Genomic DNA, 13,371 nt, shown 5'->3' with positions numbered 1-13,371 from the left:
TTTTTTGACTTGAAACTTTTATTTGGGCTGTTTCACTCAGTGGAAACCCTAAGAACATTGTTCGACAAGCTTAAGCTATGTGAGTATAGCTTCTCTAAGATTATCTTAAAATCAAATCAGAAGATTATCTTAAAATCAGAATGATTTTCCGCCATCGGAAAATCAGAGATATGATTTAATTTTTACTTTTGCAGTGGGAGAGAGGGAGTAGGATCTAATAAACAAAGTTTTAATCTTATTTTACAAATAACACAATAGTGGTTTACTATTATTTATGACGTAATACATTTGTTTGACGTCATATAACAGATGGAGTATTGCGTTTGCGTGACGTAATCCACGTCATACAAGCGTTATGACACTCTTAGGGTAAAAGAAAAAAAAAAGCAAAACCAAAATACACTTCAATAAACAAAGGAACGATCTAAATTATCAGGTGGCTAAAATCAGGAGCATGCTGAAGCTGACCACTTTCTTTGTAGCATGGTCAGTTTTACTATTACATCGGAGTATTAAATTTATAATTTATTCTAATATTAATACACTGACTTCTACTATTACTAAACCAAGGGGGAGATACATGAAAGATCTGAAATGCCCCGACGAGTATTGTTTAACATCATTTTTTTTTTTTTTTGGCAAGGATAAAGATTGGAACTGTAAAAGACAGAATTATCAGAGGAAGTGGAATACAATGTACCAAGAGCGTTTATTATATTTTCCACGTTTATCAACAATAACAAATTAAAATTTTCTTTTTAACACCACGAATAGCACACTGTCATAATCTCTAAACTGAATTTGCAACCAGGTCGAAGAAGAATTTTTCCAGATCAAGTGAAATAATTGTAAAAACGCACCCACAAAAAGATCTTTCTACAGATAATTTTTAAAAACTTTCAAAGCATGTTTAATGTTTCTAACCGACATAAAATCTCGTCCATCATCTGTTATTGTCCATAGTAGCTGATGTAACAGGTACTATGAAAGTGTCAAGGGCACCAACAGTGAAGGTTTTTCTATAGAGAATCTGTATATGACAACAGCATAATCAAGGAAATGGTAGAAGAGGTGCATGAATAAACGTTTGTTTCGAAAGTAATTGTTGCAAAGTAAAGTCAACAAATAAACCGTACATGTGCCTCCCACCTACTTGTTTGTCCATCAGCAAGTGTGCTCCTTCGGCCACTACTTTCTACTTTCTATCATTTCTGTACGCTGAGCTTTGGTGTAACTAGCGATAAATGGACAACCATTGACGAGGCTGTTTTCTTGCCAATGCAGAATCGCTATTCTGTTAGAAGATGAAGCAAACGACCAGGTTCCTCCTTTTTCTTTTTTATCACGACTTTTCTTATGAGCTTATGAGTACTGCCCCAAGTCGGTTTGCACAAAGAGCTCCAGTACTATAAATATTTGATTTCGCTACTGCTTTCACATAAGAAACAGGTAAAAAAAGAACTGTCAACGTAAACTTGAGCGTTTTCTAAGAGACGACGAGTGGTTTTCCCTGTCACACCTAACCCTTACACAGGTCCTAAATTATCAGAGCCCATACAAGGCCCATGATCACAAAGGTTCCAGTGGGGATGCTTAGTTCTGCTGTTGCCAAATTGAATGCAAACTGTTTCTTTGTCAATGCGTAGGGGTTAGACTTCTTGACAGTCATTGAAAGAATATTTTCGTAAAGAATCACTTCAAAGTAGTTTACAGGATCCAACTGATTTCTCAAGTTGAGCAAGACTCGATTATTACGGTCGACGGGGGAACTGACTACGAAATATTATCTGTTGTCACTGGCTCTCTAAGTACGATGCATTATTTGAGTAGTTTTAGCGTTAGGGTATCCATGGAAAGTTTTGTTTTAGTTGAAACTCCACTATCGAACTGAGAAGCAGTGGTTAGTGATACTCCGGCTAAAACCGAACTATTGATTGCAGGACCTATTTGAGGTGTTGTAAAACAATTTGTCTCCCTGACTGACCTTTTCCTTCTGTTCGTAGAGGCTCAGTATGGCTACGTAAGTGTGAAGTGAAAAATGCATAGGAAGCTAAGACTACTATAGTTTTGTAGTCTTTATTGGTGCTAAGCAACAATATTTTATGGGAAACGTCCTCAAGCAAGGATGGACAGAAAATAAGTATGTAACCTTTATAAAATACTGACAAGTTGAAAAATTACTCTTAGCACACTCCTAAGGGCTTGAATTCTCTATCGAAAATTCCTAGAATCCAGTGGACTAGAATAAGGCAGTGGCGACAGTTGTGGGAGAGAGAATAATTAGCCCCCTGCCACTTTTTTGTTCCCATCTAAATTTCAAGAAATGAATTTTGGGGGGTTTTTATATTAAAAAAAAATCGAAAAGCTAACAAATTTCCCTCCCCCTTATATTTTGAAAAAGCACATTTGCCCCACATCTCCTTTATATCGTGAATTGGCACGCTAGTAGGATGGTTATTGTCCACCCCCCATCCCGACTTTATGATTATAAGATAAAGAAAATTTCGAGTAACTTTTCAAACCCTTGCTGAAACTTTCAAGTTTCTGCTAAAATAGCAGGAATAAAGCATAACTTTTCAGGATAGCTCTTAGGGACGTTTATAGAAGTTTGCAGGTAAATGGCATACAAAAAGACATGTTTAAAGCTCGAATGTGGAAAAAGAGGACAGTTATAAATAATTTTATTCAAAACTAACTAATACCCGCGAGAGTTGTAAAGCCTCTTGCGAAATATTTGTTTTCTGATCAGACTGAAAATAGACTGAGTCACATTTTACCATGTAGTTTCTACAACTAGTTATATTTTTTTGACTACTTTTGATCATTGATGTAGCTACTCTCGTAATAGGCTGCGCAAAATTTCCAAGCTATTATCAAAGATAACCAAGTGTTCAGACTTTAAGGAGAGACATATAAAGGTAATCTGCAAACAAAATATCCCAATAATATACTGGAAAAGGGTCAGATCACTTCTTAGGAGTTGTTGAGTTGAAACCAGAAGAGTATAATGTTGGTAAAAAAATCACATGATCCCTTGTGATTTACAGCAGTCAAAGTAACATTGCTGAAATGAAAAAAAAACAAGAGATTTTATGAGTCTCAGATGCACTTGCAAAGTTCGGGTGCAAAAAAATGCGGAACGAAGCACCATGATTCTATTATAATTTCACCATTTTCCAGAAATAACAGTCTGGTAGGAATATTCACTGAAGAAAGTCATTAGTCATTGAAAGATATATCTTGACTCCCCTTCAAACACTTCTGCTAGAGACATTTCAAGATCGTGCATAGTAGGACAAAAATCCGTGCCTCCACCCAAATCTAGTTTTTCAACAATTTTCCTACAGTTTTTTCTTTTTAATTTGATTATTTTTGGTGTTTATTTGAAGCTGAGCTTTCTCCCAAAATGATGAGCGATTAAACACTGTTTAACTCTAATAATGAAATTATTTTTGGTCAATTAAGGATATCACGGTTGATGGATATTACGGACGGAGCCTTTCACATGTCGAAATGGAATAGAGCCGTGCTCATGCAAATGCTCAAGCAAGTGACTGCTAGCAGTTGTTAGTTATCGCCTCTCCTAATCAAGAAAACTGGTAGTGCCATAAAAACGTTGGTTGTATAGCCAGAAATAGTATTTGATGCATTAAACCCCTTCCCTCAAGTTGGAAAACACATTTATAAACATACATCTTTCAATATGCATTGGCTATTAAGAGAGTTGCTTGGAATTTACAATGCTCTAAAATTAGATCTGTTCAATATTAACCGCTATAATTTAAAGACTTTTTTTACATGATGAAGTTTTTTAATTTGTTAGTGTCTAAGTGTAGATATTATATAAATATAATTCTTAGCTTCTGAAAACAAAGAAGTTGTAGCACTGAGAGGAGAGGAGATGGAATTCAAACATAGAACTTTTTGATGGTTTGAGTTGGATCCCTAAAACCGAATATAGAACCTTCAATCAATATCAATCAATATTTATTAAATCAAATTAAAAAATATACAAAAACTATATTATGCCCCAACAGAGAGCAGAGCTCGTAAGGCTGGGGCAGTACAAATGCATAGAAAATAAACACAACGTCTCGTCATACTAATAATTCCAAAAAAAACATACAAGGTAGGAGATAACAGAGGAGGCCACCCCAGCACGAGAACACCACAACAAAATACATACTAAAATCTATTATTAATCAATCCCGACATCCAGACAAAAAACTATTTTTGAAATGTGTTTTTTCAAAGAAAATCGACTCATGGAACGTCGGGACATTTCTACTAAGTTAAGTTTATTTAAAATATGAGGAATCTGGTATCTGATTGAGAATCTAGCTCTTTCTGATTTGATTGGCGAAAGGCGATACTTCTTGTAGCGGATACGGTGGGAAGGAGAAGTGGGAGTCTCAATTATACCCAAATCATGGAAATAATTTGTTGAGGATTGGATATCCTAATACCACGTTGCTGTATGCACGTCCTTCAGTTGTTTAATATTAAGTATTTTGAGAATAATATATAAAGTTTGGGTTTCTGACAGATATTTAAGCCTCACAGGGCGATGAACAAAAGTACCCAGAATTCTAATTGCCTTATTTTGAATTATCTGAAGAGGTTGCAGTTGGACCATAAATGTATTGAGATAATCTACAGGGCAATAACTAAGATATGATTCAATTAGAGAATGGTATAAAATTTTAAGGATGGAAAAATGAAACACTTGTTTCAATCTATGAAGACAACCTAAGTGATGGGCAAGTTTCAATCTCAAATAATCAGAATGCTTACGGAAAGATAAAAGCTCATCGAGAATAATCCCAAGGTAACGAAATGAATTTACTCTTTTTATCCTATTTTGATTTACAGTTAACTCATCTATGGTAATTTTATTTACCGCCCGCTGTGACCACCCGAAAATCATGAATTCAGTTTTAGAAAAGTTCGGGGCTAGGTAGTTACACGCAAAACTCATTTAATTGCTGTCACCATTTTCTCAACCAACAAAGATGGGGTTTTAGCTTTTACTGTCACAGCCGTATCGTCTGCAAAAATTACTGCTAAACTATTATGTTGGGGTAAACACCTTGGGAGGTCATTTATACAAATAAAAAATAGTAATGGCCCCAGTACTGATCTCTGGGGAACTCCAAAATTATCAATAACGATATGGCTTGACAGATGTCCATTAATTAATTTTTCGACCATGCAGGTAAGATTCTATTAGATCTAGGCCTTAACCTCTAATACCTGTTTTATTAATTTTCTCCATCAAGATTTCATGGTTTAGCGTATCAAATGCCTTTTTTATATCATAGAAGAGAGCTGACACATGACTATCATCATTTAGTGAATCATTAATCTCTAAGATTAGCGCAGCAATAGCTTGTTCAGTGGAATGACCCGACCTGAATCCAAACTGATTTTTAATAAATAAATTCCTGCTATTAAAATACGATACAATTTTTTTTGAATAATTTTTTCTAGAACCTTCGATACTGGAGAAAGAATAGCTATTGGGCGATAGTTGCCTACATCTGTCTTATCACCTTTCTTATGAAAAGGATAAAAAAGCTATGGAATAACTCGTACAGATTTCCATACTTCTGGAAAGATCCCTGATGATATAGATGAGTTTAAAATATGAAGCAACGGGACATGGATTACACAAGCAAGTTCTTTCAGAATATTTGTGGGGAGCCCATCTAGACATAGGGAATTACCACGTTTTAAATTCGTAATTACTTTCTTGAATTCACCGAATTTTCGGATGACGGTAGATAATCCTTATATGAATCAAATAAAGATGCGGGGGATTCCAGTTCAACAGCAGTACTAATATGGGAAAATTAATTACAAAAATAATCTGCAACAACATCCTTCCCCTTCAATTCAAAACCATTTTCATTTATGATCACTTCAGGGTGTGATGTCTTAGTATTGTTTCCAATTTTTCCCTTGATTATTTTCAATGTAGTTCGAGATGAATCCGATTTTTAAATGAATTTTCATAATAAATGTGTTCACTTATTCTTAGAATTTTAACCAGCAAATTTTTATAATTTTTGAATCGCTGTACACTATGAGCTGAGGGATATTTTATTTTCAAACAGTTCGTGGTAACGAACTGTAGTAAGGAGCGACCCGGCTCAATAGTAACCAAAACTCTAAAAAATGGAATTTTGATATCATTAGCTACATCAAAGGAATCGAATTTTAATGCTGATTTTAAATATATAAGTTTAATCAAGTTTAGTCTTACCAATCAAAAGTTACGAGCCTGAGAAAATGTGCCTTATTTTAGAAAATAGGGGCAAATAATTTTGTATTTTTTGCCAGAAGGCAGATCACGGATGCGTGGTTATTTGTTTTTTTTGTTTTTTTTTCCAAGGGATGATCGTATAGACTCAGTGATCCAAGAATCTTGCGAGATGGCTCATTCTAACGGAAATGAAAAGTTCTAGTGCCCTTTTTAAGTGACCAAAAAACTGGAGGGCATCTAGGCATTATTATTTTCGCTAATTATTTTCCCAAAGTCACCAGATCTAAATTCTGAGATAGCCATTTTATTCAGCGTAGTCAAACAACCTTATTACTATGTCTTTGGGGACGACTTACCACCCCCCCCCCCCACATTCCCCGTGGGAGGGGCCACAAGTTACAAACTTTGACCAGTGCTTACATATAGTAATAGTTATTTGGAAGTGTACAGACGTACAGGATTTTCTAGCATTATTTAAAAAAAAACAATGAAAAAATAAATATGAAAAAGTTTTTTCAACTGAATGTAAGGAGAAGCATTAAAAATCAAAACGAACAGAAATTATTACGCATATGATGGGCTCACCTCCTCCAAATACCTCGTTCTTTACGCTAAAGTATTTTAGTAATTTCAACTATTTATTCTACGGCTTTTGCGATTAAGGGGTCATTCTTAAGAAATTGGGACAAAATTTAAGCTTTAGTGTAAAGAGCGAGGTGCTGACGAGGTATGATATATCATATCTATATATATAAAAATAAGTTGTCTGTGTGTGTGTGTGTGTGTCGAGTGACGCCATGTTTGTGTGTCGACTGACGTCATATTTGTCGACTGACGTCATTATAAGGATTGAGCTATATGCGTCATGAAGTTGTTTGTCGACTGACGTCATGTTTGTCAACTGATGAAATTACATACCGGGACACCGGGACACAAATGACGACCGGGACACAGGGAATACAAATGACGACCGGGAACCTCAAAGAGAAATTACAGACTGGGACACCCGGACATAAATCACGACCGGGACACAGGGAATATAAATGACGACCGGGACATAGGGACACAGCTACAACGGGGACGCCGGGGGGCACAGGCGGGATATATAAATGACGACCGGGACACAGGGATTGTTCGAATAGAAATTACAGACCGGGACACAAATGACGACCGGGACACCGGGAAACAGGGAATATAAATGACGACCGGGACACAGGGACAAATCATTAGAATAATGAGGTATAGATCTGAATACGGATTGTTTTTCCCATGGACAATTATATGTTGCATGTTCAAGAGTCTGTAAACCTGGCAATCTATTTATATGCACAGACAATGGGACAGCGAAGAATGTTGTATATTCGCATGTTTTACGTAGTTAAAAACACACACATATATATATATATATATATATATATATATATATATATATATATATATATATATATATATATATATATATATATATATATATATATATATATATATATATATATCTATTCACAGGTGGAACACAGGGACACAACTACAATGGCGCGTAACGACTTACGCGCGCGGGGGGGCTTGGGGGGCGCGAAGCACCCACCAACTAGGTGTTGGGGTGGCGCAAAGTGCCACCCCAACAGCTAGTACTTAATAAAAACATGAGAGTACAGAAGTTCGTTACGCAAGCTAATTTGTAAGTTACGTATATCTTTTACTAATAAAGACATTCACAAAAAAATAAAAGTTCTAGTTGCCTTTTTAAGTGACCAAAAAATAAGAGAGCAACTAGGCCTCTTCCCCCGCTCTTTTTTTTCTCAAAATCATTCGATCAAAGCTATGAGAAACCCATTTAGCAAAAAAAAAAATATACAAATTTCGTTTTAATTATTCATCTGCGGAGAGACAAAATCAAAACATTCATTGATTCAAAAACGTTCAGAAATTGAATAAAAAAACAAGTTTTTTTTAACGGAAAGTAAGGAGCGACATTAAAACTTAAAACGAAGAGAAATTACTTCGTATATGAAAGGGGATGCTTCCTCATCAACGCCCCGCTCTTTATGCTAAAGTTTTTTACTATCTTAAAAAGTAGAGTTAAGAGAAAGAGTCAAACTTTAGCGTAAAGAGCGGGGCGTTGATGAGGAAGCATTCCCTTTCATATACGAAGTAATTTCTGTTCGTTTTAATTTTTAATGTCGCTCTTTACTTTCCACTAAAAAAACTTGTTTTTTTATTTAATCTTTATCTTATAGAGTCGATTTTTTTCCTTGATAGATTTTAAAAGCGATAAACTTATCCAAGGTTTTTTGGGTAAGCTTCTTTTCCGGTATGTATCTATAGATCTCGTAATCCAAGTTTCAAAACCTGTTTTTTCACGAATACTGGTTCGGATAGCTAAAAGTTTTTTTCGAACTTCTCGAACAGACGGGGGAGAATCATCGGTTAAAAAAACATTCTGATTGCCCATGCTAGTTTTTCCACGAAGATTTCGAGCTTGTTTTAGAATTGCCACTTTCAGGTCCCTGTCTCCACGATAACCTTTATCAGCTTTTTTTTTCAGGCTTAAGATCAGCTGTCGTGTATTTAGGTACCTCATGAATCCTAAGGCCTGACGAAATTATACTATCGAAAATCGCCCTAGCGTTTCCAGTATCATTTGCTGTCACGTTCCATACTAGAATATTTTTATCTGTTTCTTTACTTTCCAGCTTCATCATTTTATGCTTTAGGCAAGATAGCTGCGATTTCAGTAAAGAATTTTCACTGAAATGTGGCTCTTCAAATCTTCGGTTTCTACCTCAAGACTGATCACTTTAGGCTTAATACCTTCCACCTCCAATTTCGATTCCAATACAGATTCTTCGATCTTAGAAATCCTTTGTTCTAATCCTTTAAAATTAACGTTCAGCTCATTTAACGTAGTTGAACTTTCTTTAACAGTCTATAAAACTAGACTCAAACTATCAGCTAGTGATTTCAATGAGATTCCTTCCATAGGACTGGATGTAAGAAAAGACTCGTCAGATTTGTCCTTCTTCCTCTTTCCTCCCATTATACAAAATAGTAATTGAACTCCAAGAAAAATAGACTGTAGAAATATACTATCACATAAAACTCCTTAATTACTCACTGTGAGTAATATTGACATCTGAATCTATCCAAAAAAAAATTTGACAGTAAATTAACCTTGCTGAACACTGAATGAACGGTCCGACGCAAAGTAAGAGCACTTACCTCGAATGCATTCTTGTTTTATCAAAAACTTCGTGAGAGTAAATCCGGTTTAAGATGTTCACTGAATGAATGCTATATGTGAACTGATGGACTATATGTGAACCTTGGCTATGTTTTTTGAGACAGTAGGATATAACAATCATATATGTATGCATTTATTATAAAACAATATACGTAATTGGTTTACAACATTTTCTTCAACACATATATAGCAACATTTTCTTTAATATTGATACAACTAAAATATTACGCTATAGGAACTGAACATATAATTGTTTTGACAACATACAAGTATACATCATAGAAACCACTTCGAACTTCTAAAGTCGTCAAAGTGAATTATTAAAGAGGTGATGGAATCTTTTTTATAAAGTAAATTCATCGTCTTATTGGTCTCGTAGACAAAATAATACCTTAGTAATACAAGTACTTAACTAACACTAATACCTAGCGATAAAATATTTTGATACTCTAAGCAATATTTATTCTTCAGCTATTTTTATCACAGTAATATTCTGGAAATTCGTAAATCTCGATTTATCAATTAATTCTAGGACTGAAAAAATACTTTTTTTTATTGCACCCATTAAAACTCAAATTTATTGAACAAACCTTTCTATACATCCAAATTTTTTTTTTGGATTTGACGATTTTGTAAAATGAGAAGCTGAAATGATAAAATTACAGAACATTCAAGTTATACTCTAAAGGAAAATTTGAATTCTAAAGGAAAATTTACGTTTGAAGAAACTCGAACAAAAACAATATCTTTTAATAATTGACTCTTCTTAAGTTTTACTAGGATGTTCGTTAGTGTGGCCTAATGTTTTATTTAAATAAAAAAAAAAATAGATTTTTTAACTGAAAGTAAAGAGCAACATTAAAACTTAAAACGAACAGAAATTACTCCGTATATGAAATGGGTTGTCCCCTCCGCAATCCCTCACTCTTTACGCTAAAGTTTTTAATTGTTTTAAAAAGTAGAATTGTGGCAAAGAGTCAAACTTTAGCGTAAAGAGCGAGGGATTGCGGAGGGGACAACTCATTTCATATACGGAGTAATTTCTGTTCGTTTTAAGTTTTAATATCGCTCCTTACTTTCAGTTAAAAAAACTAGTTTTTTTTTATTTAAATCTTTCCTAGTGTTTTCAGTTTTTGCAATTTCTTGCAATTTCTAGTCAGTTTTTGCAATTTCTTTGAAATTTGAATTATCAAGATTTTATTATATCTTATTTTTTGCACAAAAGCTGGTGAAGAACTACTTGCAGTATTACTTTAGGGGACAGTAATTAGTTTGATGATCGGGAAGAATGGAATTTATGGCCCAAAGTAGAACTGAGAACAGTATTTAGGGCCCACTTGAACATTACTACATGATAACTAGAAAACGAAGATGAGGATAACTGCAAAATATAAGTAAGGGTTCGACTTAAGGTACTCCAATATATAAGTACTCCTAGTAACTTATCACGCTAGATTCTGAAATTATTCTTGAACCTTAATTGCTTACTATCTAGTGAATTCGACAATTTTTCTTCGTCTTCTTCCAAACAAAATTTTTATATAAATATACGAAAATGCATATAAAAATACGTCTATTTGATAAATAGGTAATGGGAAGTAAAATCAAAGGAGAATTAATGTTTTTTAGATCTATAAATTTTCTCTAGATACGTTCCTTTATCTTAGAGAGTAAGCCTTCTAACTATTTGATATATACTAATAAACAACATAGGGAGCAGTATTAGCAAAAGAGATCAATACTTCTTACTAACCCCAAAGAATACACTTATCTTCGGGATTCATAGGAGAATTCAAAGGGCAGTTAAATGCTGCCGCAAATGCTTCGTTGTTCATAACAGCACCATTGGCTCGGTGACGTCCAGGGCTATGTACTTCACCCTTAATATAGCGTTCGTAACCTTTATCATCCATAGCTTCGCACCAAAGCTATAAAATAAATACGCAAAGAATTAAAACCAAAGGAAAACAAGGTTATTAATAAGCTTTTAGTGATAATCAATACCTTTTATGAAAAGGCTGCTGGCACGTTACCCTGAAAATCAGCTATGTGAATCTACCTTTGGAACAAGATAGTTTGTTAAAAAAAATAGTGAGGTTTTTACATAGTGAGTAGTGCTATATGTCCCAATAATGAGGATTCTCACAACCAACTTTTTTAACATTAGCTTTGCTTCTTTTTTTATTGGCTCAACATTTATAGGAGATGAGACCCGATTTAAGAAGGAAAAATCATTTCGCAAAGGAAAAAGGATTGGCATTTTGAGTCTAGAGCAGCACCGGAGGAATAATTAAAAGCTAACTAAAAAATTAACAAATCAATTAAAAAAGCATTCAGCTTAAAAGGAAACTATTTCAAACAGTTCGTGGTAACGAACTGTGAGTAAGGAGCGACCCGGCTCAATAATAACTCTAAAAACGCAATTTTGATACCAATAGATACATCAAAAGAATCGTATTTTTATGCTGTATTTTTATGCTGATTATGCTGATTTCGTAATTGTATGATGATTTTAAGCTTCATCAAGTTCAGTCTTTCCCATCAAAAGTTACGAGGAAGTTTGTCTTATTTTCGAAAAAAGAGAAAAACACGCCCAAAAAGTCATAGAATCTTAATGAAAATCACACCATCAGATTCAGTGTATCAGAAAACCCTACCGTAGGAATTCCAAGCTTCTTTCTGCAAAAATGTAGAATGGCGTATTTTTTGCCAGAAGAAAGATCGCAGATGCGTGTTTATTTTAAATTTTTTCAGGGATAATCGAATCGACCCAGTGGTCCTAGAATATCGCAAGAGGACTCATTCGAATGGATATTAAAAGTTCTAGTGCCCCTTTCAAGCGACCAAAAAAATCGGAGGGCAAATAGGCCCACTCACACGCTCATTTTTTTCCTGAAGTCAACCCGATTAAAATTTTGAGATAGCCATTTCGTTCAGCATAGTCAAAAAATCTAATAGCTATGTCTTTGAGGATGACTGAATCCCCACAGTCCCCGGGGGAAAGGCTGCAAGTTATGAACTTCGCCCATTATTACATATTGCATTGGTTATTGGGAAATATACAGATGTTTTTTCAGGGTTTTTGTCTGGTGGTGGGGGGGAATACGTGGGAGGATCTTTCCATGAAGGAATTTTTCACGGTGGAAGAGAATTTCCCATGAATGGGGCGCCAGATTTCCCAGCGTTATTTAAAAAACGATCAGAAATTAAATAAAAAAAAAAAAGTTTTTTTCAACTGAAAGTAAGGAGCAACATTGAAACTTAAAAGGAACGGAATTTATTACGTATATGAGGGGGCTCGTCCCATCGTCAGTGCCTCACTCTTTACGCGAAAGTTTTTTTCTGTACTTTCAAAAGAGCTATTTATTCTGATTAAACGGCCTAAATGATTCAGGGGTCATTCTTAAAGAATTGGAACAAATTTTGAACTTTAGCGGAAAGGGTATGGTATTTACGATGGGACGAATACCCTCTATATATATATATATATATATATATATATATATATATATATATATATATATATATATGTATATATAAACAGACCCGTTAAACAATTTTGACGGAGGGAGTGGGTACAAGAGCGGCAATTTGGCAGGCACAGATGGATTTAAAGCATAATAATTCACAAGCAGCTTGTTATTTTTCATAATCAGAATGGAAAATTGCTTAAAAAAAACAATTTTATAATCAACGAAACAAAATATCGACTCGACCATGGTAGGTAATGTTGACTATGTCACTTGACGAGGAATATTATTTCCCTTAACTATTTCAAAGATACTGACGGTCGAGGGGGAGCTGGGTACCTTGATCCTAGGTTAGGGGGAAGCTCAGAAACCGTTTCATTTATTTTGATATGTTT

The 13,371-nt window shown here is 34.6% G+C and overlaps 1 protein-coding gene across 2 annotated transcripts in view; it reads right to left on the bottom strand.

The window, feature by feature from the left end:
* Positions 1–9,623: 9,623 nt before the first annotated feature.
* Positions 9,624–13,371, bottom strand: part of LOC136027362 (neprilysin-1-like) — a 159,578-nt gene continuing 155,830 nt past the window's right edge. For both annotated transcript variants that reach the window (XM_065704529.1, XM_065704530.1), the window contains one exon: positions 9,624–11,434. In XM_065704529.1, coding sequence (XP_065560601.1) covers positions 11,255–11,434 — 180 coding nt within the window. In that variant the 3' untranslated portion in view covers positions 9,624–11,254. The remainder of the gene's footprint in view (positions 11,435–13,371) is intronic.

The sequence above is a fragment of the Artemia franciscana genome, chromosome 5 (assembly GCF_032884065.1).
Source record: "Artemia franciscana chromosome 5, ASM3288406v1, whole genome shotgun sequence".
Classification (NCBI taxonomy): domain Eukaryota; kingdom Metazoa; phylum Arthropoda; class Branchiopoda; order Anostraca; family Artemiidae; genus Artemia; species Artemia franciscana.
This window is presented reverse-complemented; position numbering and strand designations above follow the sequence as displayed.